This window comes from Symphodus melops (genome assembly GCF_947650265.1).
Source record: "Symphodus melops genome assembly, chromosome: 16".
NCBI classification, from domain to species: Eukaryota; Metazoa; Chordata; class Actinopteri; order Labriformes; family Labridae; genus Symphodus; species Symphodus melops.
This window is the reverse complement of record NC_136706.1, coordinates 5,081,063-5,107,413: the sequence shown is the minus strand read 5'-3', so window position 1 is coordinate 5,107,413 and position 26,351 is coordinate 5,081,063. Positions and strand designations below refer to the sequence as shown.

The window sequence follows — 26,351 nt, the reverse complement described above, 5'->3', positions numbered from 1 at the left end:
CTCTGAAATGCTTTGGCCATGGAAACAGCTTGCAAGGTTAGGCCATCGTTTAAGAATGGATTGATAATGGTTAAATGCTTTTATGTGCATGTGTAAATTAATGAAGTGGTATTTTAGCATGGCCTGTTACAGTCATGGCCAAGGTGACTCTGCCACTTCCCTGATAAGAATTATGGCTACAACCTTCTGAAGGATAACTGAAGTGTGCTTTGTGTGTCAATCGCCTCCCTCAGTGTGTGCGCTGGTGTATGTGTAATGGCCCAAACATAAAATGCAAGGCTGTAACTAGTACACATATTTCTTGGCATTATTGAGTTTGTTAAAGAACTGAAAATCTTCAATTGATAGACTGTAAACTGTAGGCCGGATAAGCAATACAAAAAATAACAATACCATAGTGAAAATATGAAAATATTAATTTGGTCTATTTATTTCATGGCCCCCCCAAAAAAACAACACATCACAGCTTTCCATGATTATGCCACCAGATTTCTTTATTCTAAAAAGATTCTGCTTTAGGATTAAAAATGTACTATTGTTTGAAATCATGACATTAACTTAAATGATTATTTAATTATTTGCTTATGGACCAGCTGGAACTTTAAGTGTAGATATTTATTTATCAACTTGAAAACTAAATGAAATTAAACCTCACTTCTGTTTTATGTGAGTCATCCTCCTACAATGACCTTGAATAAAGTCATTTTTTTCATTTGCATCAGAACATTCCTATATTTATGTTGGATGGCTCCGTCTGTTGCAGCTTACATCATCTCTGTAATCACATAGGTTAGGGATCAGCTCTTCGTTTTAATCATAACTACAGTATTTCCTTAAGTAGATCAAAACATACCATAGAGAATTGTAATCCCCTGCACTACAATGCTGTTTGCACATGGAAATCTGCAATGTAAGCACAGGAACATTTTCGGGAATTCGAAATAAGGCACTTGCGTGCGAGCACACCGCATCAGTCATGGCCTTGTGTTCTGGGAATCGCCCAGGCCCCCCCTCAGTACAGATCACAGATGGTGGCTCGGCTGAAGCGCTGGATAATCACTCTCCATGCAACAAAAATAAAAGTGATGTAATGCGGCGGAATTGAAAGTAAAGAATAAAACGTGTTTACTGGCAACATTCAGACAACAAGGCGGCCTATGTTGAAGACCTTTTCACCCCTATGGTAATGTAAGATCTGCATGGGGACAGAAAATCCTCTTTCCTGGTCCTCACCGCAGATATTGTGATCTGTAAAGCTCCACGCCCTGGTCCACAGGGCCACAGCGAGATCACCTAATTTAAGTCGAGCTCCATGAGCAGGAAGTGTAGGCAGCTGTAAAGGGCAAACCCCTTAGAATAATACTTTAAGACCTTCCCAGTGGGTCTTACTTACCTTGACACATTAATGATCTGTAATTCATACCATTGTGTTCCCTTTATTCAAAACGTTTTACTTAATTGAAATTCTATACAGTATCATGTGAATCCTCAGGTGTCTCGTACAATAATGTCTGCCGTTTGGTTCTTACCTTCTCTTGGTATTGCCTTCGTGAAGAGTCCAGTGATTGGATTAGAGCTGTAGCGTGGCCGACGAACATGGCATAGCATGTGGCCCCAACAATCATACTCAGCATGGTTATCCACAGGTCGGACATGCTGACAGGCGCCCGGGCACCGTACCCGATGCACAGCATGTGGCTCATGGCTTTGAAGAGGGCGTAGGAGTACTGCTTACCCCAGGAAACATTCTGCAAGGATGCAAAGAAAGGGGAATGGAGAGACAGAAAGGGGTAGGGGGGAGTTACTGCATGGCAAATCGGATAAGGAAGGTTATTTAACATTGATTTAAAATTGCTGTTAAAATTTAAACTGCTGTGTTCCAGGTTGACCACTCCATTAGTCCATTAATATTTACACTAAAGCCTGTACTAGGCAGCTGAACTTTCTACCTGTCTTTTTTTCTTTTTTTTCTTTCAGAATCAAATGCAACATTCTCAAAATCCTCCCTGGACGACCCCCCGTCCCATGGTTGGAAAACAGCTCATATTTAAAGTGCTCAAAGTTGCATTATTTACAGACGTCTGAGGCCCTGCTTCCCTTAAAAACCCTCCTTCACAGCATGTGGCGCTGAGAAAGAAGGGGAGGGATGGCCTGGATTGTTCTGCCATCTCTCAGAGGTTCAGTTTTCACAAGTGTCGTAACAGAACTCAGAGGCAGAGGAGAGACAAACAGGGCTGAGAGGAAGGGAAGACAGAGCTGACAGTCTTGTAACGTATCTGCTTTAGCCTACAACAGGCTTTCTGTTGCACATAAAGTAAGTGTCACGAAGGACTCTTGAACAGCTCTCTGTTACAATCCGAGGACGTGATTTGTGCTGGCTGAGAGTCGTTCCCTTTTATCATTCACAACATGTGTTCTACCCGCAAAGTGACGTATCATGTTCCTTTAACTACACAATGACTGTGAGTTGAGTTCATGAGGCTGCTGTTATCTAATAATGTGTCCAGCTGGGTTTATGAGAAGCCATTTCATTGTTGTCTCGTCAGACCAAGTTGTTTGAAAAAGTCGCTGCAGACAAGGAAACAAGGATATATGCTGCCAGGCAGGAGTTTAATTCTGCCACTTAGGATCAGCCTTCATGTATATGAATAGCATAGTTATATAAGTCTAATGGACAATTTACTTTGTGAGATTATATACACACAGGACTTTAGTATTTGGAGGAATGGGTGGTTCCAGTGCCAAATAGATCCAACGACCACGTTTGGTAATCAAGTGACCACAAAGTTATAGTTTGCTGATTGGCCAAGTGGCTGGTAGGTAAGACATGTAGCAATTTGAGTTTACTTTATCTTCACACACATTTGTCCGTTCCAAACTTCAACCGTGACCACATATCGGTCAAACTATTTGATTTTAAGTGTACAACAACTTGAAGCAATTCTTTTAGACTTCCCAAGTCAAGTTTGACTTTTCCCCATACAATGTGAAATAACTCTGGATCTGCCTAAAGACGACCCCCGTCTTTTTCTGCACCCGAGCTCACAAGTAACTCATTTCTATAATCAACCTTTTCATCGTCATTTCTTTTTCTTCTCCTGCTGTTTGATGCCTACAGCCTCAGGAAAAGTCACGTCTCAGAGTCACAGCAGGGATTAGACTCTTTATTGATACAGTGGATGTCAATCTTGTACTTTAGGCCTGGAGACATGTAAAATCACCAATGAGCAGCTTAGCAGGTCCATCAAGGCTACATCTGTGAAACCGAGCGAGTTCCTTACTGAAGGCTAAAGTGACAGCTCTTTGGTACAGGTTGAAAAGCACAGCCGAGTGGATGACTCCTTGAACATTTTCTCCTCCTGATAGCAGGGAATGTTGAGAAAAACCCTTCATACACAACATCGAGCTCGCAACACAGATTATCTAATGAAAGAAGCAGAAAAACCTCCAATGAAAATAGGTAATCTGTCTTATTTCCCACTGGTTGACATAGTTCCTGTTACATGCTGCATTGTTATATATCACATCTCTTTAAGCCTCCTTTTGTCACGATGGTCTACATTGTGCTCGACTCCTCGCTGTTCATCATCTAGGATTTAGCAACTGACTAAATTTACAGCTTATCACGTGCGCTGGATGACTCATCGACTTATCTCCATACTGATTAGAAAACTGTGATAATTACACGTCAGCATTAATAAACAGAGTTCAGTGTGTTTGTTTTTCTCCAAAAGAGCAAACAAGATACTGTCTCCAGGGGCAGGACAAGCCATTTTTTAACAATTTAAACTAAGATAGAAACATTGAGAGAAGCGAGGTGATGAATTTATTCTTCTTAAGTTACGTTAAAACCAGTGATACTTTATGGATATTTTTGGTCAATAAGGATACATCTAGTAGCCAATCACACAGCAAAAATAAGAACAGTAGTATGTTTCCTTCTTGCGTCTTAAGTAGGGCTGAGTAATGATATCAATATAGGAACATACAGTATTTCTGACTCCTGTAATACAATTATCAAATCACCAGTAAAAATATGGATGATATATATTTTTTTTTTTTTAAAGATACAGCACCTTAAAAGGATTTTCCTACCAACTTGACTCTCTGCATCACTACTTTAATACCTTACCTCTTCCCTGGGCTGTTTCGTCAAATGATTGTGATGGTGATTCTTAAAAAGAACTGTGTAGCTCAGTAGTATACCCATTTAACTAAAACCAAAAAAATGAAGAGAGCCCTAAAGCAGGGTATAAGATTATTTTAGCACATGTTAAAAGAGAATATCTAAAAGTTGAACAAAACTTCCGGTTTCTTCCTTCATTAAACGGATGCCTCTCAAACTTGCATCTCATTAGTTTGCATATTGCCAAACATTGTTTGAATAGAAATTAATATCCATATCGTAGATTTTGCCATGTTGTCCAGGCCTATTTGAAAAAACTTTATGAGCAGTAATAAGTGGTATTTTACAGTCTAACACTACACACACTGAATAATCTTTTAACACACACAAAGATAACAAACCCACCCAAGCATGAAACTGGAACAAATAGCATTGGTGGGGTCATGGGCCTTAGGTGTCCTTTCACATGCGTACATTTAGTGTGCGTGCTTGAGATGGTTATTGAGCCACACTGCAGAATGCTTGTGTTGACATTTGTATGCATGGAAAAACAGAGAAGTGTGTTCTTGTCAGATGAAAACTGAAACGCTGAGCCGAGTCGCTGCATTTTTTTGTGTTTGTTATTTTGTACGTGTACACATTGGATGCACAGATAAACACATCCAGCAGGGAATAACTGCATCTGAAGAGACCGTCATATAATGTTATTGTTGTATTGGTGGTACATGGCATTGGAATTGGTGTCACATGTCATTGCGCCATAGGTTGTTTTTCTGATCATGTTTGTATAGAAAGAAGACAGGATGTGGCAGATACTACGGGGCCAATGTTGGTACTGGAGGGTAGCAGGTATACAGTATATATGTTGGTATATATCTATATATCCATATGTTGCTACAAATAATTAAATAAGACAGCAACAGCAAAAAAAATGCTGTTTCTAGTATTTATAAGATGTTGAAGTTTCTGCATGAAGTCTGGCCTATATATAAGAGTGGAAATGACTGAGAGTCTCAGAGCTGAGTGATTAGAGAAAACCAATCAATTGTCTTCTTATTCTAAACATTCATATAAGAGCGGCATTGACGTCCCCTAATGTTAATTCTGAACCTGTTCATGCTGTTAACAGATGTTCACTGCAGTTTCTTTATCTTAAGCAATTAATGTATATGAACAATTCTTCCCATAACAGAAATCTGTGATTCCACCAACTATTTGAATCGTATTATTTAAATGTGTGAATTTGATATGAAAGTGTTTTTATTATTCTCTTTACCCAGTGTTGGGCCGCTCATTGGTTCACTTAAAATGTAGTGTATGTCACTGTCCACTGAGCTGGAGATTGCCACTAAAAGAATAAATCTTTCTTCATATAACTAGATTCATATAACACTACGTCTGTAGGACTCATCATCTAATATATGAAGCATTCTTTAAGATCAGTTTTATAACAGATCGACTCAGACATTCACACAGAGGAGTAACTTTTTATGGAGAAAGCCTTCTGTTAAATTGTTACTCACATCTATCCAGCTTTTAGGATTAAAACGTGAAGTGCCTCCTTAAATGGCCATAAGTGGCTTTGCTCAGATTTTAAGCAGGTATTTCAGATGCTAATTTACGAGACAATTATCGAGCTGCAGATTTACAAAATGACAGCAAAGCAGCTTTCCTAAAAGTTGCACACTTGGAATATTGCTGCACACTTGGAATATTGCAAAATTGCAGATGTTTCCTTTAGGACCAACAAATATGGAGATAGAAAACAATAAAAAAGCATTCGAGCCAGTAGTTGGTGTACCATCTCAAAGATGCAGGTTCAACATTTCCATAAGATTCAAATTTTATAGTCCACAGTTATTCTGAGACTAAATTTACAGCATGAAGATTGCAGCAATAACATCTGCAGAAGTGCTGGTTTGATTCCATTGTGTATCTTTCCTGCCGTTAAGTGTCTCACAGCTCGTCTGGTGTCTTATTATTGTAGCAGTCAGCACACTCCCTGTTCGGTTCATCGATAGCAGTAATCAGCACAGACACAAACATGTATTTTCCTCAGAATGCGAACTTGTGTTAAGTGTGACAACCTGCAGGCTTCTCCGAGATTGACAGAGTTATTTTGCTGCTGTTTCTGGCTGTGAAGCCTTTATGTCCTCTGGGAAGAGTGACTCATTGCAGTGTTAACACATTCTCACCACAGAATGCAGTTTCTACTTTTTTTCCCCCACAATCCCCTTGATTTTAATAAATGTGGCTAACACAGCAGATGTATTCAGTTCCTCCACAGCTTCAAATATAATTAAGCTCTGGCTGCAGCAAAACAAGTGACATCAGTTGCTGCATATTCATTGCTCCAGCAGCTCGGTCTTTGTTTACAAGCCGAGCAGTAAAGTGAGTTCACAGGCTTCATTATACAGCTGGCGTTAATACCAATCTAACCCCACACAATTGTCAGACGATTCACAACAACAACTTAAAAGTTCTATAATTAGTCCTAGACCGTGCTTCAACAACTTGCCCGCATTTCTTTTCATTAGTCACAACATCCAGCCTCGAGATGACACAAGATGTTGCTGGTTATGTGACCAGAGAGCCAATCGATGATTCACCACCATTCCAGAAGTGAGTGGGACCCGGAGGTGTTGGTTGTTGCAAGATCAACAAAGAAGTATGAGAGCAAAGAGATGTAGCCCAAAGCTGAAAGGACAGGAGCAGACCCTTTCACTGGCAGACGGAGAAACAAGGTTTCTCATGTGTGATTCCAAAGACCAACACTGAGTCGGTCACTGTTTGATCAGTCCTGCTAGCTTCTTTTCTGATTTCTAATTTCAGGAAGTTGCTGGAAAGTAAATAATCCAAATTGGGGGAAAATGTGTTGAGTGTCAAGTAATGTCAGTGTCAGGAATAATGACAAATCTTGTATCCAAAGATATGAAGGACACAATAAACTTTCAGTTTGAGTCGATTTTGGCGCCCCCTGTGGACAAAGAATCTTTGCTGAGAAAAAAGGTAAATAAAGGCTGTTTCCACAGCACGCTGTAAAGCTGCAGCAGCACTTTCATAGATGGGGGAAAAAAAAAACTTTCTGGCGATAAATCTTTTTTCTGGTTATCTTGTTTTTATTTTTGTAGGTCAAACAGGCGACAGAATTAGTTTCAGTCTGTTTTATTGTCATCTAAAAACTCCTCATAGAGGAGGTGATTATTTTTGATTAACATGCTGAAGTAAAAGGCGATTATTCAGTTTTGCAGCAAATATGTGGTGACCAATTAAAATGGCAAGGTTTTGCAGAATGTACAGGGATTGTTTAAAGTTGCATTAATTGTTGCAACTGTTAAACCCCAACTTCCAGTAAGGATTGATTTCTTGTATAGTTTTGCTGTAGTTGAACTTATTAATAAAACAGGAAATAAGAATTGAGATATTTTTAACATTGTGTGTACCAAGAAGAATTTCTATTGAAATACATTTTGGATCCAAAAATTTTCCTTTTTTCATGATTTGTTCTACGTAAATACTCCTCTATCCCATTATAAGAGCCGTATTCAGTGACATTAAATTACTCACTCAAATAACTCTGAAATACAGCAAGCTGTCCAATGCATGAGGAAAATGTGATGCACAATATTCATTTTTCAATTATATAATCTCACTACAAGCTGTTCTCCCTGGGAGGGCACAGAAGGGCCCACATCAGCGAGGAAGCACAAGGGTCTGCGGGCAAGAACGCCAACAAAACTGTGAGCTGGCATCAGAAATGACTCCCAGCGGTGAGTCTCAGCGTGAGGGATATGCTTCTCTTTGTCTCTTTAGAATCAAGCTTGCATGAAGAATAGTTTAGTAGCTTGAGTTATTTAAGATTTTATATTTCTGATCCACTGATAAATGAATGAACTAATTGTTTGGGCTGTCGTATCATAAGAGAGCCAGGGGTAAGTTAAAGGCATCTTATGCTTGAAAATAGGGAGCCAAACTGAACATACAGTCACATAAACACAAAATCATTTATTTTCTGAAATATATTGAACAAAACGTGAATAAAATTTAACACCATTGTTTTATCCCTCCTTGTTATAAATACTTGCCTGCACTCTGAGAAGCGTCTACTTTTTCTTTTTCTATCCAATCATGTGCAATCAGGCATGCAGCAGCCACTTTCCCTGACGAGCTCTCCCTCAATCAGAGAGGTTAAACTAAGAAAGGAGTAAACCTGTGTTATGTTCCCTACTCAGAAACTTTCTGCACTCTCTAAAGGACAATAACCTCCACGTGTGTGTGTCAATGCCTTTTTGTCTTTATAGATGTGTGTCAATGCCTTTTTGTCTTTATGGATGTCTCTATATAGACGGTTGAAGAAAGAGAGAGAGAGAGAGGACATGAAGCAAAAGTGCCAAGGCCGGATTCTAACCCACAGCCGCTGCGGGGAGGACTATAGTATCAGTACATGATGCGCTCGACGTAACCGCCTGGCTATCGGCACTCCTGATAACGCCACATTTCTGAACACACAGAGACACTCCACGACAAGCGTGATCAACGTGACTGTTTCGTCAATTCAATTCATTTCATAAAGGGAAGACACGTTTTAGATTTACAGAACCAGTCATACATGGAGCAAAGTGCCTGAAAAAGAGAACACTAAGAACCTCATTAAGCTCAAATAAGATATTTAAATACAAAATGAAATCAAATTAAAGATCAATGGTTGTGGGAGTTGCCTATCAAAATTTCACAGAGCCTTCACGCCTTTTAATTATTTAATTGATCAAAGCCTTGGAAATATATTGTTCACTTTAAAAAACTCCAGTTCTTAAAATAAAAATATCTCCAACCCACATATTTTTATTAACCTTTTTGCTTGAATAAAAAGGATTTACTAAAACTATCTCTTCATCTATTAATTGTTGAGACTTAAGTCAACAGTAGTAAACTAACGAGTCCCAGGAGCTCAGTTCAGGGTGAAAAAGACCACTCCGTCTCTGAGAGAGAGAGAGAGAGAGAGAGAGCGAGAGAGAGAGAGAGTTTGATTAATTCATGACCTCTGGACGGGGCGCGTGTGTGAAGATGGAGAGATGCGGGTGATCAAGAGATAAAAGAGGTCTGGGAAGGGAGAATGAAGCTGGAGGGAGATGCTTAGCCAGGTCGGATTACCTACAGCACTATATATAACATATATACAGTATCTATTAGCACTCATTAATGCTCCTCACACGTACTGCTGACCGATATCTGACTATCTTAAAGGTTTAGACAACAACAAGTACAAGAGGAAGAGGACTTTTTTCTACTTTGCCATAATTATCTCATAGACCACACAAGATAGTGTTTGGCAGAAAAACCCGTATTTGAATTAGTCATTAGTATTTAGTTTCTACCTGAAAACCAATCCAACTATAAAGCTAGTTTTGGTCCAAAACATTTTTCCATTTGGAATAAAAAACAGTGAAGCAAACTAAAATCTGGAACTGAAATCAAAAATTATTTTCTTAATCTTTATCTTATTTTATTTTAGTTTGTATCTTGAATGTTGAAAAACATTAAAACTAGATTAAAGTGAGATCTAAATGTTAGAGTACACATAGATTTTCATTCATTTAAATTAATGAGATGCATTTTCATATTTAAAATACCTCAAGTTTCGCCTTTTCGCCTAATGACATGGGCTCCATTCTCCACGAACCCGAACAGGAGAAGCAGGACACATAGACAATGGATGGACCTCAAGTTTCAGATATAACGTTGTAGTCTTTACAGACTGGTTGTTTTCCCTTAATAACCTCTAACCATCTGTAAGTTTCATGATTTGAAGCCTGAAGAGAAGCATTTAGCACAAACACAAACAACATGCTCTTACACACATTGCTCAATCTTCTGCAGACAAAAGCAGCAGCAGCAGGTCACCCTCTGGCCCGGGCCAACAAAGTGACAGCAGCGCTATCTGGTCTGGTGATTAAGTAAAAGCAGCCTCTGAAGAGTAAGAAGCTACTCTCAGGCCATTAGTCAGGAAGATAACAGTGGTGCACCCGGCATGTACTGCAGCACTCAGCAGTATCTGCAGTCCTAGTCGGGCCCGCTCTTCTTCTTCTCACAGCATGAGACACAAAGTACAGAGCCAACAGACGACAGAGAATAAAATGTGACGCAACGTTAATTTAAAGCAGCCGAGAGACACACGCAACCTTCACCTGGGCAGCTCCCCTCTCGCCTCACATCATGCGTTTTCACCTGCAGTAACGTGGGGGGAAAAGGCTCATCAAGATGTTGAGCTCATGAGCGCTAACGTGTTGTGATGGTGTGAGAAGAGGAATCTCTCATGCAGGCAGGGCTTTTCACTTTGGATTTGGAAGGCCACAGTCAGCGCACAGGCCTCGAGTTCTGCGCAGATCCACAGGGAAGAGGTTTCACAAATTGCTCATTCCAGCACATCAAAGTCAGTAACACGATGTTTGATACTCATGAGCTCACTTCCTGGTGAAACAAACACAGGCGCAAAGATGTCGCCCCTTAGATGCCTCATTTACGGCTGAATCGGAGGTCCCTCAGTCATTAGAGCTGACAGAGATCAATAAAGGAAACACACGTATAAAGACTTTAGAGGTCCACAGGTGGCATAAAGTTCACATTTCTAAATGTAGAATAAGTAAAGGTGGGGGAAATTGTAGAATCTCCCTTTGTTTTTCTTTTTAAAAAACACTTTGTTTCATTTAGTTGTTTTTTTCTGTTACTTTCCATATTGTCCAACCAACAATGGAACAAACCTCAAAACTTCTATTTACATTAGTTTTTATTATAACGCGCGCTCTCTCTCTCTCTCTCTCTCTCTTTCTCTCTCTCTCTCTCTCTCTTTCTCTCTCTCTCTCTCTTTCTCTCTCTTTCTCTCTCTTGCCCTCATTGCTCTTTCCTTTTGTTCAGGTGTTATTGTGTCTTTGGCGTTGAATTGGATACTTTTTATACTCTTTGTATTATTTATGCATTTGCTTCATTATGTTTCAGTTTTGGGACATCAGGAGAGGTTTTCTTGAAATGTGTCTTATTGATTTGATACGGTGGAACCAGAGAATGTTCTTTCATTTTGATAGTCCGAGTGACTTATAAACATGATGAGGATAAACTATCAATAGATATAGGTATATTACTCTTCTATCAACATATTAATTCACAGCTTTATTCTTGCATCTGTCTGAAGACAGTGACTGAGTAAAACTGAACTGGAACGCTGAAATATGGAAATCTTAATCCATGAATGTACGTAACAGAAACTGCTGAGATGTGAAAGTGTTGTTGTGCCTTCATATTCCTGCACAGACGAACTCTGCGAGGTTCTATATTTAGGTGTGAGAGTCTGCAGCTGCAGTGTCACCACAATCCTTTCTATCTTATGTTGTCTCTACACACTGAACGCAAATCATTGCACAGCTTTGTCCCACTAAAGAGAGAGGATTGAGATTAATGAGTCGTCAGAGTCATTTGAAATCGCCTCTTCGACGGGAGCATTAGCTTTCTGCTTCAGAGGTCCACTTACAATGTGACGCTATGGCTATAGATTTCCACAGCGTGAATGATGCCGCCGCGCAGGGGGCAGCAAGTTAGCCGTTCACATGACTCCCATTTGGTATTGATTTGCATACGAGGGAGGGGATATATCTGATTTATACTGAGAAGGAAAGCAACACGTGGTAATAATTAAGCTGCAGAACAATGCACACAGAGGGAAGTTTGATAATTGTGTGCTTTGCTGCAGTAAATGAGGATGCGTTAGCTCTGTTTTGTACATACCCATTAGCGCGGATGAATTGTGACAGTTAAGTGGGAAATAATCTCACTGCACATTCATGTTGGTGCAAACAGAGATGGATTATGTCTGTTTGGATGAATAACACATGCTAGTTGGTATCGGGGCTCACTTGGGAAACTCATTGCCTCCAAGTAAATATGAGCCTGGGATACAGTTTGTGATGTTGAGGAAAGATGACATTTGCACCTCCAGCTTGATGCCTGTAAGGCGTCAGTGTTCATGTGGAGAGCGGAAATCGAAGTCTCGGAGTAAGAGAGAGAGAGAGAGAAAGAGAGAGAGATGAGCAGGCAGAGGAGCTCCTTGGGCAAGCATTTACAATCAGCATTACCAGGAGGGCCGTACACACTTCTACACTGTCACGTCGCTCGGAGAGCAGACCCCCGGTCAGAGAGAGAGAGGGAAGTGGAAATGCACAGAAAATAATGTACACATAACACGAAAACTTTCATCTGAGACAGTAGAGCAAATTCTTTAGCTTGTAAAAAATGCCAAAAAAAAAAGTCCAAATACTGCAGGGAGACCTCAACAGTCTACACAGTAGCATTTACTTGCATCTAAAAGAGTTGCAAGCTTCTGACTTAAAAGTATCGGACGCTTTTCAGAATGAGAGAAGTGTACAAAATGCAACACCTTGTCATGTTTTTTGAATGCTTCTGGCAACACTTGTAGATGAAGTGGTATTTACACCTGACAGCGGTAGAACAAGTGGTTCGGGGTCAGTTGAACAGCGCTCGTAAGAATTCAGCCCGATGGCCGCAAGCAGCAGAGCGGTGACCGAAAAAGGAAAGGGTGAAAAAGGGCGACGCCATGCATATTGTTACACTCCTCTTCCAGCACCTCTCGCTCTGTTCTATTGACAGTTGGGTCGACAGTTATATAATTGTGAGACACCAACAGGTTTTTAAAAGTAAAAGCTGTTGATCATCCAGTGAGCTTGTGTTTCTGTGTACAATGATGCAGCTGGAAAAGCCTCTGTTTCTCTCACAGCATGATGTGTTCTGAGGTTCGCCCTTCAAACTGCAGAGATCAAACACTAAGACATGCCACATTTTCATTGCATCAATCTGTTTCTGTTTTTTTTTTTATCATATTCTTGAATATCAGATTGAATTAAGTATTGCTACTTTTTATACATTTTTATAATTATTCCTCAATATTACGCCTTACCGTCGAGCAATGTCACTAAGTCTCCTGTGTTAAATTTATAAATTTATAAGGTTCACAGAGTTTGATTAAATGGTAAAATAACAAACAAAAGAGAAGAGAGGGTAATACTTACAACCATACCATTTAGCGACACCCAGCAGTCAGGAGGGAAGTCTTGGAGGAGCGGCACCAGATACTGGAGACAGCCATCCCAGTGACACAGGAGCAGCATCATCCCAATTAAATTAAATATTCTTACCACTGCACTGGCCAGGTCATAAGTCATATGGAAGATCTGCAGAAGAGAGACAACAGAGAGACCCGGTTAGAGCGCCTTCGTGTTTGTTTTCGTTGTGTGTAAATGCAGAGTCATGCAACTTCAAGAAAAAAAAGAAAAAAAGAAAAAAAAGACTATCTCTGAAACTTCACAGGGTTTGTTATTTTAGAGACATAAAACAATTTCTTTAAAGAAAAAGACACTTGAAGCATTCACACAAGTACAAAGTCACCTTTGAAGCGGATGGCATAGTGTGCATGTACGGCCATGGTTGCCACCAGTATGTGTGTGTGTGTGTGTGTGTGTGTGTGTGTGTGTGTGTGTGTGTGTGTGTGTGTGTGTGTGTGTGTGTGTGCGTGCGTGCGTGGGGGGGAGTTCTAAGTGTGTGTTTGTGTGCAAGTGTACATCTCACAGATGTTGAGCTGCATAATTCAACATGGCTGCTCTCCAAAACAAACTGACCAGCGGAGAGAAAATCCTCATCGAGCACTGCCGAGCGAGCTTATTGAAATACTGGACGATGAAGGTATGCAGACCTCGGGGGGGGGTTAATCAGGCAGTATGTGTGTATAAAACACCATGAGCTGAGGTGAGTGTTACTGCAGGTGTGACTATGTAATCAGAGCAGGAAGTTTCAGAATAGAAAGTCATCAGCTGGGTGAGTAAGCACATCCACACTGTGAAGCAGTTTCATTTACACGGGATCTGAGCGAGGAGAATTGACACATGCCTGGTTGGCTTTTACGCTTATTCGGAATTTCCCATTAGCATGAGAGTCTCATTTCTTCTTTCCAGGTTCGTTATTCGGTAATTACCCTCACCCTCTGAATCTCTGCTTAAAAAAGTCAAATATGGAAAAAAAACGATTGGTAACTGCTGATTGGTGAGTTTTGCAACATAAACTGGCCTCACCTGCCAATTGGTCAAGGAGATTTCAGGTCATTATCTATTTTTGAGTTAATGGCTTTTCATTGTCTGTTAACTACCTATTGCAGGGGATTGAGTGTAATAGAAATTTGATTGGGCCTCAGGGTTTGGTGCACCACACTGCAATTAAGTTAACAAATCACCCTGAATCACTTAGCAAGAATGTTACGTTTTTGGTCTTTCCTTTTCACTCGCTATGAAAGATTTAACAGAGTTTCAAAAATGTAAATTATGCTAATTTTAAAAAATAATTCCTGGAAATGATAAACACATTAAAAGGAGCGATAAAGAGGGTTCACACAGTACACAGCACGACCAGTTATCGATTGAACTAATAGTTTAATAGTTTCAACTCAAACACGGGACATTCCGAGCGCGTTACAAAGGCAGAGAAATGCCAAAAGTCTTTTATAGTCTGACCACACTTAAAGAATGAGTGAGAACAACAAAACCATTAAGACTAAAACGTGTAACACACGTAAAATGTAAATAAAATCTGTGACATCGAGTAAAATGACAGCAGTATGTCGTAAGCTGCCCCAAGTGGAACGAAGCTGTGCAGTAGAGAGAAGTATCGACAAAGTGCAAAGGAGAAAACAGAGATTTAAATAAGAACGAGGCGGTGGGCACATTTGATATTAGCTGGCTCCATTTTAAAGGGATACTTCACCCATTTGCATGAAGCTGTGTATCATTAGAAACATGGTAGTAGTGTTGAATGGTCATGAATTTAACCCTCATTTTGCCCTGAGATGAGAAAAATGTGTTTTTCTTTGCTTGAAAGTTTTCTTCATGTGATGCAAAAAGCGTCATATTGCATACAAAGCTTCATGCAAATGAGTGAAGTATCTCTTTAAGCTTAAAGCAGCTTCGATCTATTTGGTTCTGTGTTGGCTGACAGACAGTTGAGAGTGTTGTGTCTGTTTTCTGGATGCCTTGAATTCCGCCTCCACTCCGCCTGTTTCTAGATCGATATGAGTTGAGGTGGATAGCCTTTCCTTCATGGGAACAGCAGCCGTTGGACTTCACCACTGAAACTATTGTTTTAAACTGTATGGATTTAATGCTGGCGGTGTATTTTTCATTAATAATGGCCTAAGAATGCAACATAGACAGATTCCACATTATCGTCTTCATCAGTGGAAACAACATACACTAACCCTACCCCTGGCATATGACCTGAACTGACTGAGGCCTGTGCTGGACCACACTGAACATAATCATGCCCCAGGAAGAAGAACGCTGCTGTTGACAGTATCGAAGGCAGCACGGAGAAAAAAGCAATATAAAAAGGATGTTTTACCTCAATCTGAATGTAGACGACATCATTGTCAGTCCAGTCTCTGCCCTGATGTTATCTGAGGACGGGGTGAAATCTTTCCTAAAGCTTATTTCCATCTAAAATATTATTGAGTTAAACCAGAGCAATTTTCTCAAATCACTTTTTCCAATAAATAAAAGCATAGAGATAGGACTTTAGTTATGCAATATTGTACTGCTTTAAATTGCCGTTTTTTTTATCAAATAGGAGATTGTGTAATAGATAAAATCAGTGAAACTTTGCCATATTGAACATATCTATTTTCTGATTTTCTCTTTTACTCTATATATAACATCTAATAAAAAAAATGGTGATGTTATCTTTCTCTTATTTTCATCCTTTGTTCTATTTCTGCAGTTTCTGGCATTCTCCACCAAATTTGGAATAATAGTGACCACTCCTATCCAAATCACAAAGGCTTCTTACTTCCTCTTCTCAGAGAATGCAATCACTCCAGAAACCAAAGAGGGCTCGAGCATGGACCTCATTTTGTGCTGACATGTATTCTGATCCCTTTTTTTGCACACATGTAGGCAAAATCTGCTATACCCCAGGTGTTCGAAAAAGCTCTTTGAATCCACATCTCTCCTCCCCGGTCCATTGTGACTGTCCTGTAACCTTTCTGCACAAAGGACAGTGTCCACACGGCGAACAGATGAGAGAACAAGAGGCTGAGCTGATGCTCAGATCCCTCTATGGTTCAACTCATCCACAGGGAGATACAGTGCACTGCCCTGACAGGCTAAAATTAGCTACTAGCTTACTGGATGGCTGTCTCAATTCTGCTAGTATCTCTTCTGCTGCCTACATCTTTATTCTTAATATAGAAGAAGTCCCTGTCCCTATGTTGAGCGACTTTGTGTCTTTACATTCATCATAGTTTGATGACATCACTGTAGATAACAGGCGGACAGAAAGATGACTAAAAGAAGTAGACATTAGAGGTGGACGGCAACATGATGAGAACATAGAAAGTAGCACTTTGGTCCCTCTTTGACAATTACAAATGATTCACAGCAGGCAGAAATAGAAGAGGGTCGACTGCTTGTCAGGCCTTTCCTCTTTTAACAGACTCATAATAAAAAAATTAAAAAAAAACCTCAACAAGAGCAAACATATGGAGAGGGTCTTAAATTCCCAGGGATTATTCCCTTTGCGAAGAAGCCTCGACAACCTTTGGGTCACACTTCGGGCACAGAGGAAAGTTGTAAGAGCTCATTAACACAGCGTGGGATTTGTTTGGGTTTGTACTTCAGGGGCACAAGTCTACTGGTGGCAGCAGGTAGTCGAGCCGTAGCTGTCTAAAAATACAGCTCTTAATTCTAGAAGCTCCAGGTGTCGATCAGTGGGCATACAGGATCTCCTTTACTGTGACGTGAGGATGATGTTTCAGTTGTCGACGACAAGATGTGTCAATCGTTTCAATCACTTTTACAAGATGATTTGCAGTGACACAAAAACTATAATTTATTCATGAACCTCCTCCTGTTATTAAAGCTTGACATTGTAATCTCATGAATAATCGAACTATCCACTGAGGAAACTACATCATGAGGAACTTGTTTGACTGTGTGTTAAGGGGTGCGCAACATCCAGCCTTACAAAATGAGTCTGAAGGGGAAGTAAGAAAAACTGCAGTACCTTGAGCGTCCACTTGAGGCAGGCTGCAAAATCTGAGGAATCCCCAACAGACATGTTTACAGCTGGTTCATAAACACTTGAGTTTGAATCGCTCATTCGTGATTTTTCTGCCAGGTGAGTTGTTTTTTAACTCGTTTGTTTTGATTCATTGGCACTAGGTGTTATGAATGCGTTTGCTGAAATCTGGGCGTGACTGAGTCAACTTCCATGTGGGCGTGTTGCAGCTGTTCGCCAAGTTGGCTTTACGCCCACCGCAGCACGTTTTTTTTATACTGTTTTCGATGGTTTGAAAGTTAGGTGGAGATTGCATTTCAAATATGGCGCCTGCTTCGTAACCCCTTCTCAGAAACCAAAAGGTGTCTGCACTGAGACTACCTCCACGTTGTACACAGTCTATAGGATAGAGTGGGACTTACTCAAGGAGCTGAAGGCTTTGTATCGCAAAAACTAAAGATGCTAAACAATCCTCGATTCCACGACGAGCAAACACGCACACATTGTACCGGCCCTCAGGCTTCACCGAGCAAGAAAAAGCATGCCACTGTTGTGTCAAACACACAAAGTAAAAGAAGCCAGTCGTGAAGAGGAAAGCATGACAGCACTGACAATGTCTGAGTACACAAACTAACAACTGGCTCACGACTTGCTTTGCACCAGGTACCTGGAGTATGGTCACCGTGAGTGTGATAAAGCAGCATCGATAGTTACTCTAACACCTCTATCCCCTTAAGTCCCTGTACTCTACAGTTCTGGTGTCTGTTTGTTTTGATGTACTGTTCCCTCATGGATGTGGTGATTCATTTTGAGATACTCTGATTCATGGTTGCAGTGATCCTCTTCAGTAAACATGCAGAATGTGTCTGCGACTTAAAGATAAAAAGAGATCCTATTAACCATTTGCTCATGTCAAAGACAATAGTTGTCACTTAACAGGGATAATCAAACCCTTTTTCTGTACCCTGGCAACAGAAATAGAAGTCCTAGACACCATGAATCCATGGTGTAGCACTCCCTCCCTCTGGTGCTATAAGCTCTCATCAGCTGCATGCTTTCAGAGAGTAGGTAGCGCTGACTGAAAGCCAAACACACCACCAATACTCACATCTGGCATCGGAAAATATAGGCTTAAAATTAAGTGCATCAAGCTTAAATTTGACCGCAGACGAGGCTGAAGTTCAGCATAATCCTCTAATACAGGAGCGAAACACAGCCAAGATGTGATGTGATAGCGGCACAAGGTCACACGCTCGATGTGTCGAGCCAGCACGGTGCTCATTCAGATTTGGAACCATTCAACAGTGCAGAACAGGAGAGTAAATCTTCAGGTGTCGTTTATATTTGCAATGCAATACCTCTAAAACAACTACTGCAAACACCTAAAAGGTAAACAAGTCATATATATTTATATATTTGTAGTTGCTTTCAGTTGTTTTCAGTTGCATTACTTTTTAATAAAGTAAACATTTTATACAAATGAGATGTTTAATGTCACAGTCAAAATGAAGATCTGAGCTGACCACACTTGCAAGAGTCTAGACCAGCACAATGTGTCAGGTTGAAGTATGCACTGTGCGCGGATCTTATTGTGAAGATGATTACTCATCATGTGGATGCTCGGTGGAGCCTCCAACACACAATTACGTGGCGTTGGTTGTGCATCTTGAGACTTGAGTGACCTCTGTTTGAGGTTAGTGAGGATTAGCAAGGGACTAATTTGAGGGGATTAAATCCACCACTGGCTATTACATTGGAGGATGACACAACTGCTTTCAGGAAAATCTGGAATTCTCCTGCTTAAAATCAGTTTGTAAATCTCCTTTTTTGGATCGTGACTGTTTTTTTTTTCTTCTTTCGTCTTAATTGCAAAATTGCAGTTGAACTTGGAATTGAAAATCATACGATCACGTGCAGAGAATTCGCTGGAATTGAGTGAGTTGAATGTTCTTTTTTTCTTCTGTTTATGGCCATACGAAGAAAAAGAAGAAGAAAAAAAAAACTTCTAAAGACAATTAATGTCATAGCAGATAAAGCTGAATGTGAGTGCCATACATACAGTGGATGCAGTGCAGTGCTGGAAATAGACTTGCAGTATCCCCCAAAGAAAAGCATCTTGCTGGAAGTAATTACATTTCACATGACTGCAATGCCCTATGCGTAATCATGGTCTTACGTATATGTAGAGGTCAGCAATAAATAAACATAAATAGAGTTGGCATTATTTCAGTGCTTTGGGCTGCTGTACACTCTGCAAGCTCATCAGTCTACAAATCGGTCTGCAGGACAGACTGGGATAGAGAAGGCGACGCAGGAAGAGGAGAAATCTTATCTTCTTTGTGGAACTGGGTTGTTGCCAAGCCACGAGAAGTCTGTGTAAAAAAAACAACTGCAGACATGTTTCCTTGCATAAAAAGCTGTGGATCTTCAGCTCTGAGCAGCAGTACATTTAGGTAATGAGGCCCAACAGTAATTTGTAGCCAGAGACTTAATTAAAAGGCAGGTGGTGATCAATGGGGCCTTTACAGAGGCAGAAAACAAGTAGTGATCTATTAATGTAGCAGGGACGCACTTTAAAGCCGAGGTCATTATTTCTTCCCTGCATACACTCCTGCTCTGCATGCAAATACACAATTAATTCTGGGGTAAAAAGTACAATGCGTCCCTCTGAAATGATGTGGAATAGAATTATAAAGAAGAAACAAAAAACATCCTCAACACCTTGATAATTTGCTTAAAGCTCCTGTGAGGGACATGTGCTTTCTTTTTCTCTTTGCTGTGGATAATGAGGGAAAAAAGGCTGTTTCAGCGGAAAGCAGTTTAGCACTTTGTTTGACACCTACCCCCTGGCAGTGGTTTCAGGCATGAAAAACTACCTTGTACAATGAATCAATCTTGTGGTTGATGTTTTTTTTGTTTATTTTTTTTGCTTTTGTAGATCAAAAAGAGACATCAGTCTCTAAGACTCCTTAATAACAACCTTAAAAAAAACTCTTTTTCCTGTAGCTTTAAGAACAACTTCAGGATTGTGCTACGTTGTATCCCTGAATTTTAGACAAAAAAAAAATGATGAGGGGGGGGAATGATTTGAATTGAATAATGCTTGTACACATATCGGCTATACAATGTGTCATTTAAGTATAGGTTTAATTACCATTTCAAGTGGTTCAAACCTGATATCACTTTAATTCATAAACTCAACATTAACAACAAGTCCCTTTCATTCAAAGTTTTCCTTCAAAGACAATAAAAAATCAGCCGCACTGCTATCGCCAACCCTGATAAGCCACAAGGAGTAGAGATGTAGCTCTAACCAACACATTTAAACTCTTTGGGAATAACACATTGAAGTGTTACCCACACTTGGCTTTCTTTTTACGTCTGGCTTTCCTTCTTACAAAACAATAAAAATAGACTGGGGACGTTTATTTTTTTTACTGCTGAGGTCACAATTTTCTAATTTTTCAAACTGCCTTTGGCGGTTTCTTACAGTACAGATACATCAGAGATGAAATCAATTAATAGATAAAAGTATTGATGTCAATACTTGATGAAAGCCATCAGCCGAAACATATTTGTGATGATTAATTTCTATTCAAACGTCGAATCTGAACACGAGTGTGTCGGATAAAAATAGAGGCTATAGGCGTAGTGTTGTGGAGGATACGGTTCTTTACAGGATCAGCCCATTCTAACCATCAATCAGTGCGTTCATTTAACTGGAAAAGTCCTCCTTTGTAAATGTGCCAATCACGAGCTTAAATAAAAACTCTTTCTGCACATGTAGCTCTTTCCTGCGGGACTTCATCCGCTCTGTTTTCCATCATTTTCTCTGTCCGTCAGCAGTATTCTTCTTCTTCTCCTCGTTCCTGCTCTAAGCACATCACACTGTACTGCGAGTGGAGCTGCCTTGCCCGCTGTCTCACCCGCTCTGGGTCTATTTTGGTCGTGTGAGCGTGATAACCTCAACACTACAGTTCTGCCTTAATCTGCGCTCAACCATTCGGAGCGGCATTGGCAGGGGCAGCATTCTCTGGGGCAGACGCATGCACGGCTACGGGGATGGGATTCAGGATGTTTTCTGCATGGACTTGTGAAAATGTTTTTCCTTTTCTTTTTTTGCGCAAGATTGTAAATATCGAGTTGAAGAGTTGGACAAGCATCCCTTGCTTCCTCCTCTCACAGCACTTTTTAAATTCTTAACCATTAGGATGAGCCTTTTTTTACCGTAACATTTTCGACATTATTCTGAGAGTCTGCAGGGATTAATGTATGCAGCTAATTTATGCACATTGGTATAGAAATGCCAATTAAAGTCTCCTCTCTACAGATAAAGGCTTTGGCATCAGAGGAAGAGCTAAATGTATTTATGGCTGAGCAGGAGGTTTTATGTTCTATTGATTTGTACCTGAAACTTGAGCACGGTAACAAAATAACACCAGCTCCGCTCTACGAAAACATGTACACATGAATGACAACACCGAACACAAGTGGAATACGTGATAATGCCTCAGTGCAATGAGACTGTTGCAATATGTGCGGACATATTGCTCAGAAAGCACGCCAACCGACTCAACAACTGTTTTCCCACATGACCCATTTTCCCCTCCAATTGTCTGGTTATGCAAGTCTGTTTCAGGGCGACAGTTTGACAACATCATTTCAGGAATTAAATCAGTGTCCTCAGTCTGTCGGGCTGTGACAGAGGGTTGATGGAGGGAGCGAGGAAAGAGGCAAAGACAGTTGGCCGCCACAGAAAAGTAAACATATGAAGTCTGTAAAGTATTTAATGTTGTATATGTTCTGTAGGTAAAAAGAGGTTTGATTTATTTGTCCACAACTTGTGACTGTAACTTACCAAAAAAACTAAAGATACGTGTCTTGCAGGATAACACAGGCTATGAAAGAATAAACTTTACATGGCCCACGATGATATCACGATTCGGCGATTTTGTAATAAATAAATTGCGGGACACTTATCTCATGATTATTGGTGATTTCTGATCAACTGAAGAACACATACTGCCCTCTCAGTATAGCTTTAAAGCTGGATTAGTGTTCTTATTCGCAGCTTTTTTTGACGTCAGTTTCCTCTTTTATCATGCTTCATCTCTGCACTTCACTGCTTTTCCAACATTATCCTGCAGTCTTTGAGTAACTCCTCTTCTTAATACCCTCGTCCTTGTCTTAAGCGCCAACATTAGAGTCGTCTAGCGGTGACGCACTGACTGATATAAACGCAGGGCTCTTTTGAGAGCCCTGCGTTGTGTTTTTTTTTTTATTCTGACGCTCATATTTGGCACAAGTGAAACGATAATGGTATTATTTATATCACTTATCCCAACCCTAATTCTCATTTCTAACTCAGTGTAAGTTAATATTACACATTATATCTGACATTACTGATAAGACTAGTTGTGAACACGTCATTAAAATAGTTTCTCATTTACAAACACAGCTGTTTCCAGAAAAGATTCATGTTTCTAGTTGTGCTTTGAATTTACTCTAAGTCCATTTTCTTTTTAGCTCTCGTTTCTTCTTGGTCTTAACTTAATGCTGAGGGAAATATCAAAAAGATTTCCAGGTGCTAACTGTTCCCACATTAGCTATAGCTGATGTGTTGGCTTTTTGTTGCTGAGCAGTTATTTGTCTTCCTGCCAACAGCCCGATGCAAAGCATTGACATGCAGCTCTTTTGTGTCTGTGTCTTTAGGTTTGGGGCGGTGCCAGGATGCAAATAGCAAACTTTGGCTAAATAAAAACACACTAACTGACCTGAAGAGCTTACCTGGCTCTTTCCCAAGTTTAAAAATATGTCAAGCAACATCTCTGAAGTTGACAAAAAAAAAAAAGTAGTCCAATGTACAGCCACAGTTTCTTGTCTTGTTTATTGAACAGGCCCAAGGTCAAAACAGGCTAAAGCTGCTTTCCCCTGACACCAGTAGTTATGCTAAGCTAAGCTAATTGTTTCCTAATTCTGACTGTAGTGTTCACACATAAGCAGAGTGGAGTCAATCTTCTCATCTAAACTATCAATACAAAAAAGGAATTTGGCACTTTGGAGTTCAAGCTTCAAAATTAGACTTCTTGTATTTTTTGTGCAGGCATTTTTTTAAATCTAATGTGCGATTAACAACAAGGTGAATAAACACTGCAGGAAGGCAGGAAAGTAGAAGAAGCAAGATGCCGTTTCTGCAAGGGTCAGAGAAGGCTGAAAGAGAGGAAGGGCTAGAGTTGGAGCCTGAGTCGCGGTTATGCTAAGAAGGCAGTCGGGGAAGATTAGTGCACATGTGAGAGCAGGAGGGATTGGCCGGATTTCACAGGGTGACCCGCTGTGCTCATGTAAACATCCACATGAAGGACTTTTCTTTTTCCACAGTTTACAGCAAGGACGGCACAACGGATGGAAGGGTGGGGGCCATAATAGTCACCATGATGGTTCAAACTGTAGCCATGTTTCTACTCATCAAGATTTTGGTCAAAAGAAAAAGAACTCTCATAGTGATTTGGCATTGTGTAAAGAAAACATGGCAGATTGACTGAAGTGCAGTGTGTCCATAATGAATCTATAGGCAGTCATAATGAAGAGTAGAGCAGGGAAACAAAGCTCTGTTAGCTTTGGCATCATAACTAACAAGCCTCGATGAGCTACGTTATCTTATCAGTGTTGTAGTAACAAACGGCATCCATAATACTCTGTCTCCACGGTGTAAAAATAGTTCATCCCTATAGTGACACACCAACACAAACAACATAAAATAGTTGTGTTTAGTTTCTTATTAACAGCGAGGCCTGAATAGAAGATGAGCACAGCTGTCGTCGCAGCAGATGGATGGAGGGTGCTTCAGTAAATCCATCCTCTACCACATTAACTCTTGGGAAGTGAAAAAAGAAGAACCCTAAATGCTTGGCTGGTCACTAATTAATTATTTTGCACGAGGCATCATCATTACAGGATGTGTGCGATGAGTGGTGCTGCTACCCCTCTAAATACCACGAGGCATCATTACGAGCCTTAAGGGGAAGCAGTGGAGTATGGAGAGCTTTTTCCCAGGGATCACCCATGCATCGGCGTTCCCTGGTAGTGGGCTTACTGCACTGCGACCTCCAAACCCCCCCCCCCCCCATCCACATAACTCCCTCTGACAACAGGCCAGCGAGCAAAAATAACTGAGATTAGCCTAATCTCCACACTTATCACCTCAGCCCTCCCCTACTCCCCCCCACCCCCCCACCCCCAGGACTGTATCTGTCATCTGTCTGCTCACTGTACGCTGCACACCACGCTGAAGGAGGCTTGGGGATATCCCACAGGCATGGACACGAGGTCAAAGCTGCTTTCACTGACTGCTTTCTTGCTATGATGGGGTTAATACGATTTTAAAAAAAACAACATTCATATTGGAACTGAATATCAGAATAAAGCTCCAAAATAAGCAGCAGATGTCGGAAGTAGCAGCAGATGTTAGTTTTGTTGAACCCCTGCAGGCTCTGAAACAAAACATTGCACGTATCGCTTCTCTGATTCAGCGAGTTGTGTTGCATAAAACCTGCTTCTATTTGTCTTCCACGGCATTTTCAGGACTTAAAATCACAGTTTGTGCCTCCTGTCCAGTGAAAGCGTCCTCGTTGCTTCTCAGTGTCACCGCCTCTGTGTCTCTACTGCGCGGACATGTCTGCTGCTATCTGACGTCAAGTAAAGAAAAGGGCCGAGCGGAAAGACAGACCGACGGTGACGGTAAGAGACGAAAAAGGCAGAGACAGACATGGAGCCGGAGCGAGAGAGAAATGGAGGTACTCCCAGTGGAGGAGTATACAACGTTCTAAATGTCATACATCAGCTCGCAGTGACAGTGTGATACAAAGTGACCTATAAAGCCTGCTTACTAAAGGCTGACTTATGCGACTCCATGGATGTGATCTGTCAGCAGCTTGTTTTTATTTTTCAAATCATATACGACGGTTATACTCGCATTTCTAAGTTTAGATTTGATAAAAGACATAAAAACATACAATATCGGATTATTGTATTTGGATTTAAAAAAAAAAAAAAAAAGTCGAACTCCTGCACACTGCTTGAATTTACAAAAATATAAATGTTTGTGTAACCAGTATATGCTTTCTTCCTCCTTTGCTTTGGAAGCTTTAGGTGGAAAAATAAATGCAATTGACAATCTGTATGTATTTGAAATCTTCAATACATTTCAGTTCTATTTATTATTAAATAACAGATTATAACATTAAATGCATGGCATGCAAAGTGACTGAAGAATCCAATATTTTGACCAGCTTAATGCATACTTTGATTCACCAACTTGGCGACAGAACTTTCTCTCTTTCCAGAAACAAACAACTTTGAATCCTTTATTTGAATCACTCAGGAGCCTGGTGAGCAGAGTCTGGACACACATCCTGAAACCCTGTTGTGTAAATTTGAGTTTGTCGTCTTAACTGCAGCAGACCTCATAGCTTCCTTCTCCCCATTCACATGACATAGGACATGATAGTTTGACCTCTGTGATTCATGGAATCATGTTTTTGTGTTTCTCTTGCATTTTTTAAACTTATCTCTCAGTCCAGAATCTCAGAGGCTTGCTCATTATGGAGGCTGATTCTCAGAGAAAGCGATTTTAAATCCATCGGAAGAGCTAAATGTCGAAGTGAAAAAATGGATGACATGGTAACAATAAGTACGAATTGTTCAGTCTTTGAAAGCTCCTACTTTTGGTTCCACAAAGTCTAAACGTCAAGGACTCAAAATGCAAACCTCTTTGTTACAGTAAGAGTTATTCAGTTGTGATCATTTGCACCTGTTCCTCCTTCTCGTCTCCTATCATTGTTCATTTTTCGTGAACTATTGATAACACAGGCTTTGGTCCTGAGTGTGTATCATACGTTCAATCATTGATTGATCGTTTTCTGCACAATCCCTGAAATCCACATTTTTAAACATCTAACCTGAATAAAATTGTTTACTGGAGTTGCCATGCAGGCACAATAACATATTTATTTGATGACATGTGTTTGTAGCAGTATGGTGTTAAATGAATCCTTTTTCGTGTTTTATAAAACACAGACATGAAGCAGAGCTGTGCTTCTCATAATTTTTGCATTTAAAGCTCTAT

General features: G+C 40.3%; 1 protein-coding gene across 1 annotated transcript in view; it reads right to left on the bottom strand.

Moving 5' to 3' along the window:
* The window catches only part of hcn1 (hyperpolarization activated cyclic nucleotide-gated potassium channel 1), a 76,965-nt gene that overhangs the window by 31,728 nt on the left and 18,886 nt on the right, over positions 1 to 26,351 (bottom strand). Inside the window, exons 3-4 of the mRNA XM_079365292.1 lie at positions 13,201 to 13,362; positions 1,530 to 1,748 (exon numbers count right to left, since the gene is read on the bottom strand). Of these exons, the coding sequence (XP_079221418.1) occupies positions 1,530 to 1,748; positions 13,201 to 13,362 (381 nt within the window). The remainder of the gene's footprint in view (positions 1 to 1,529; positions 1,749 to 13,200; positions 13,363 to 26,351) is intronic.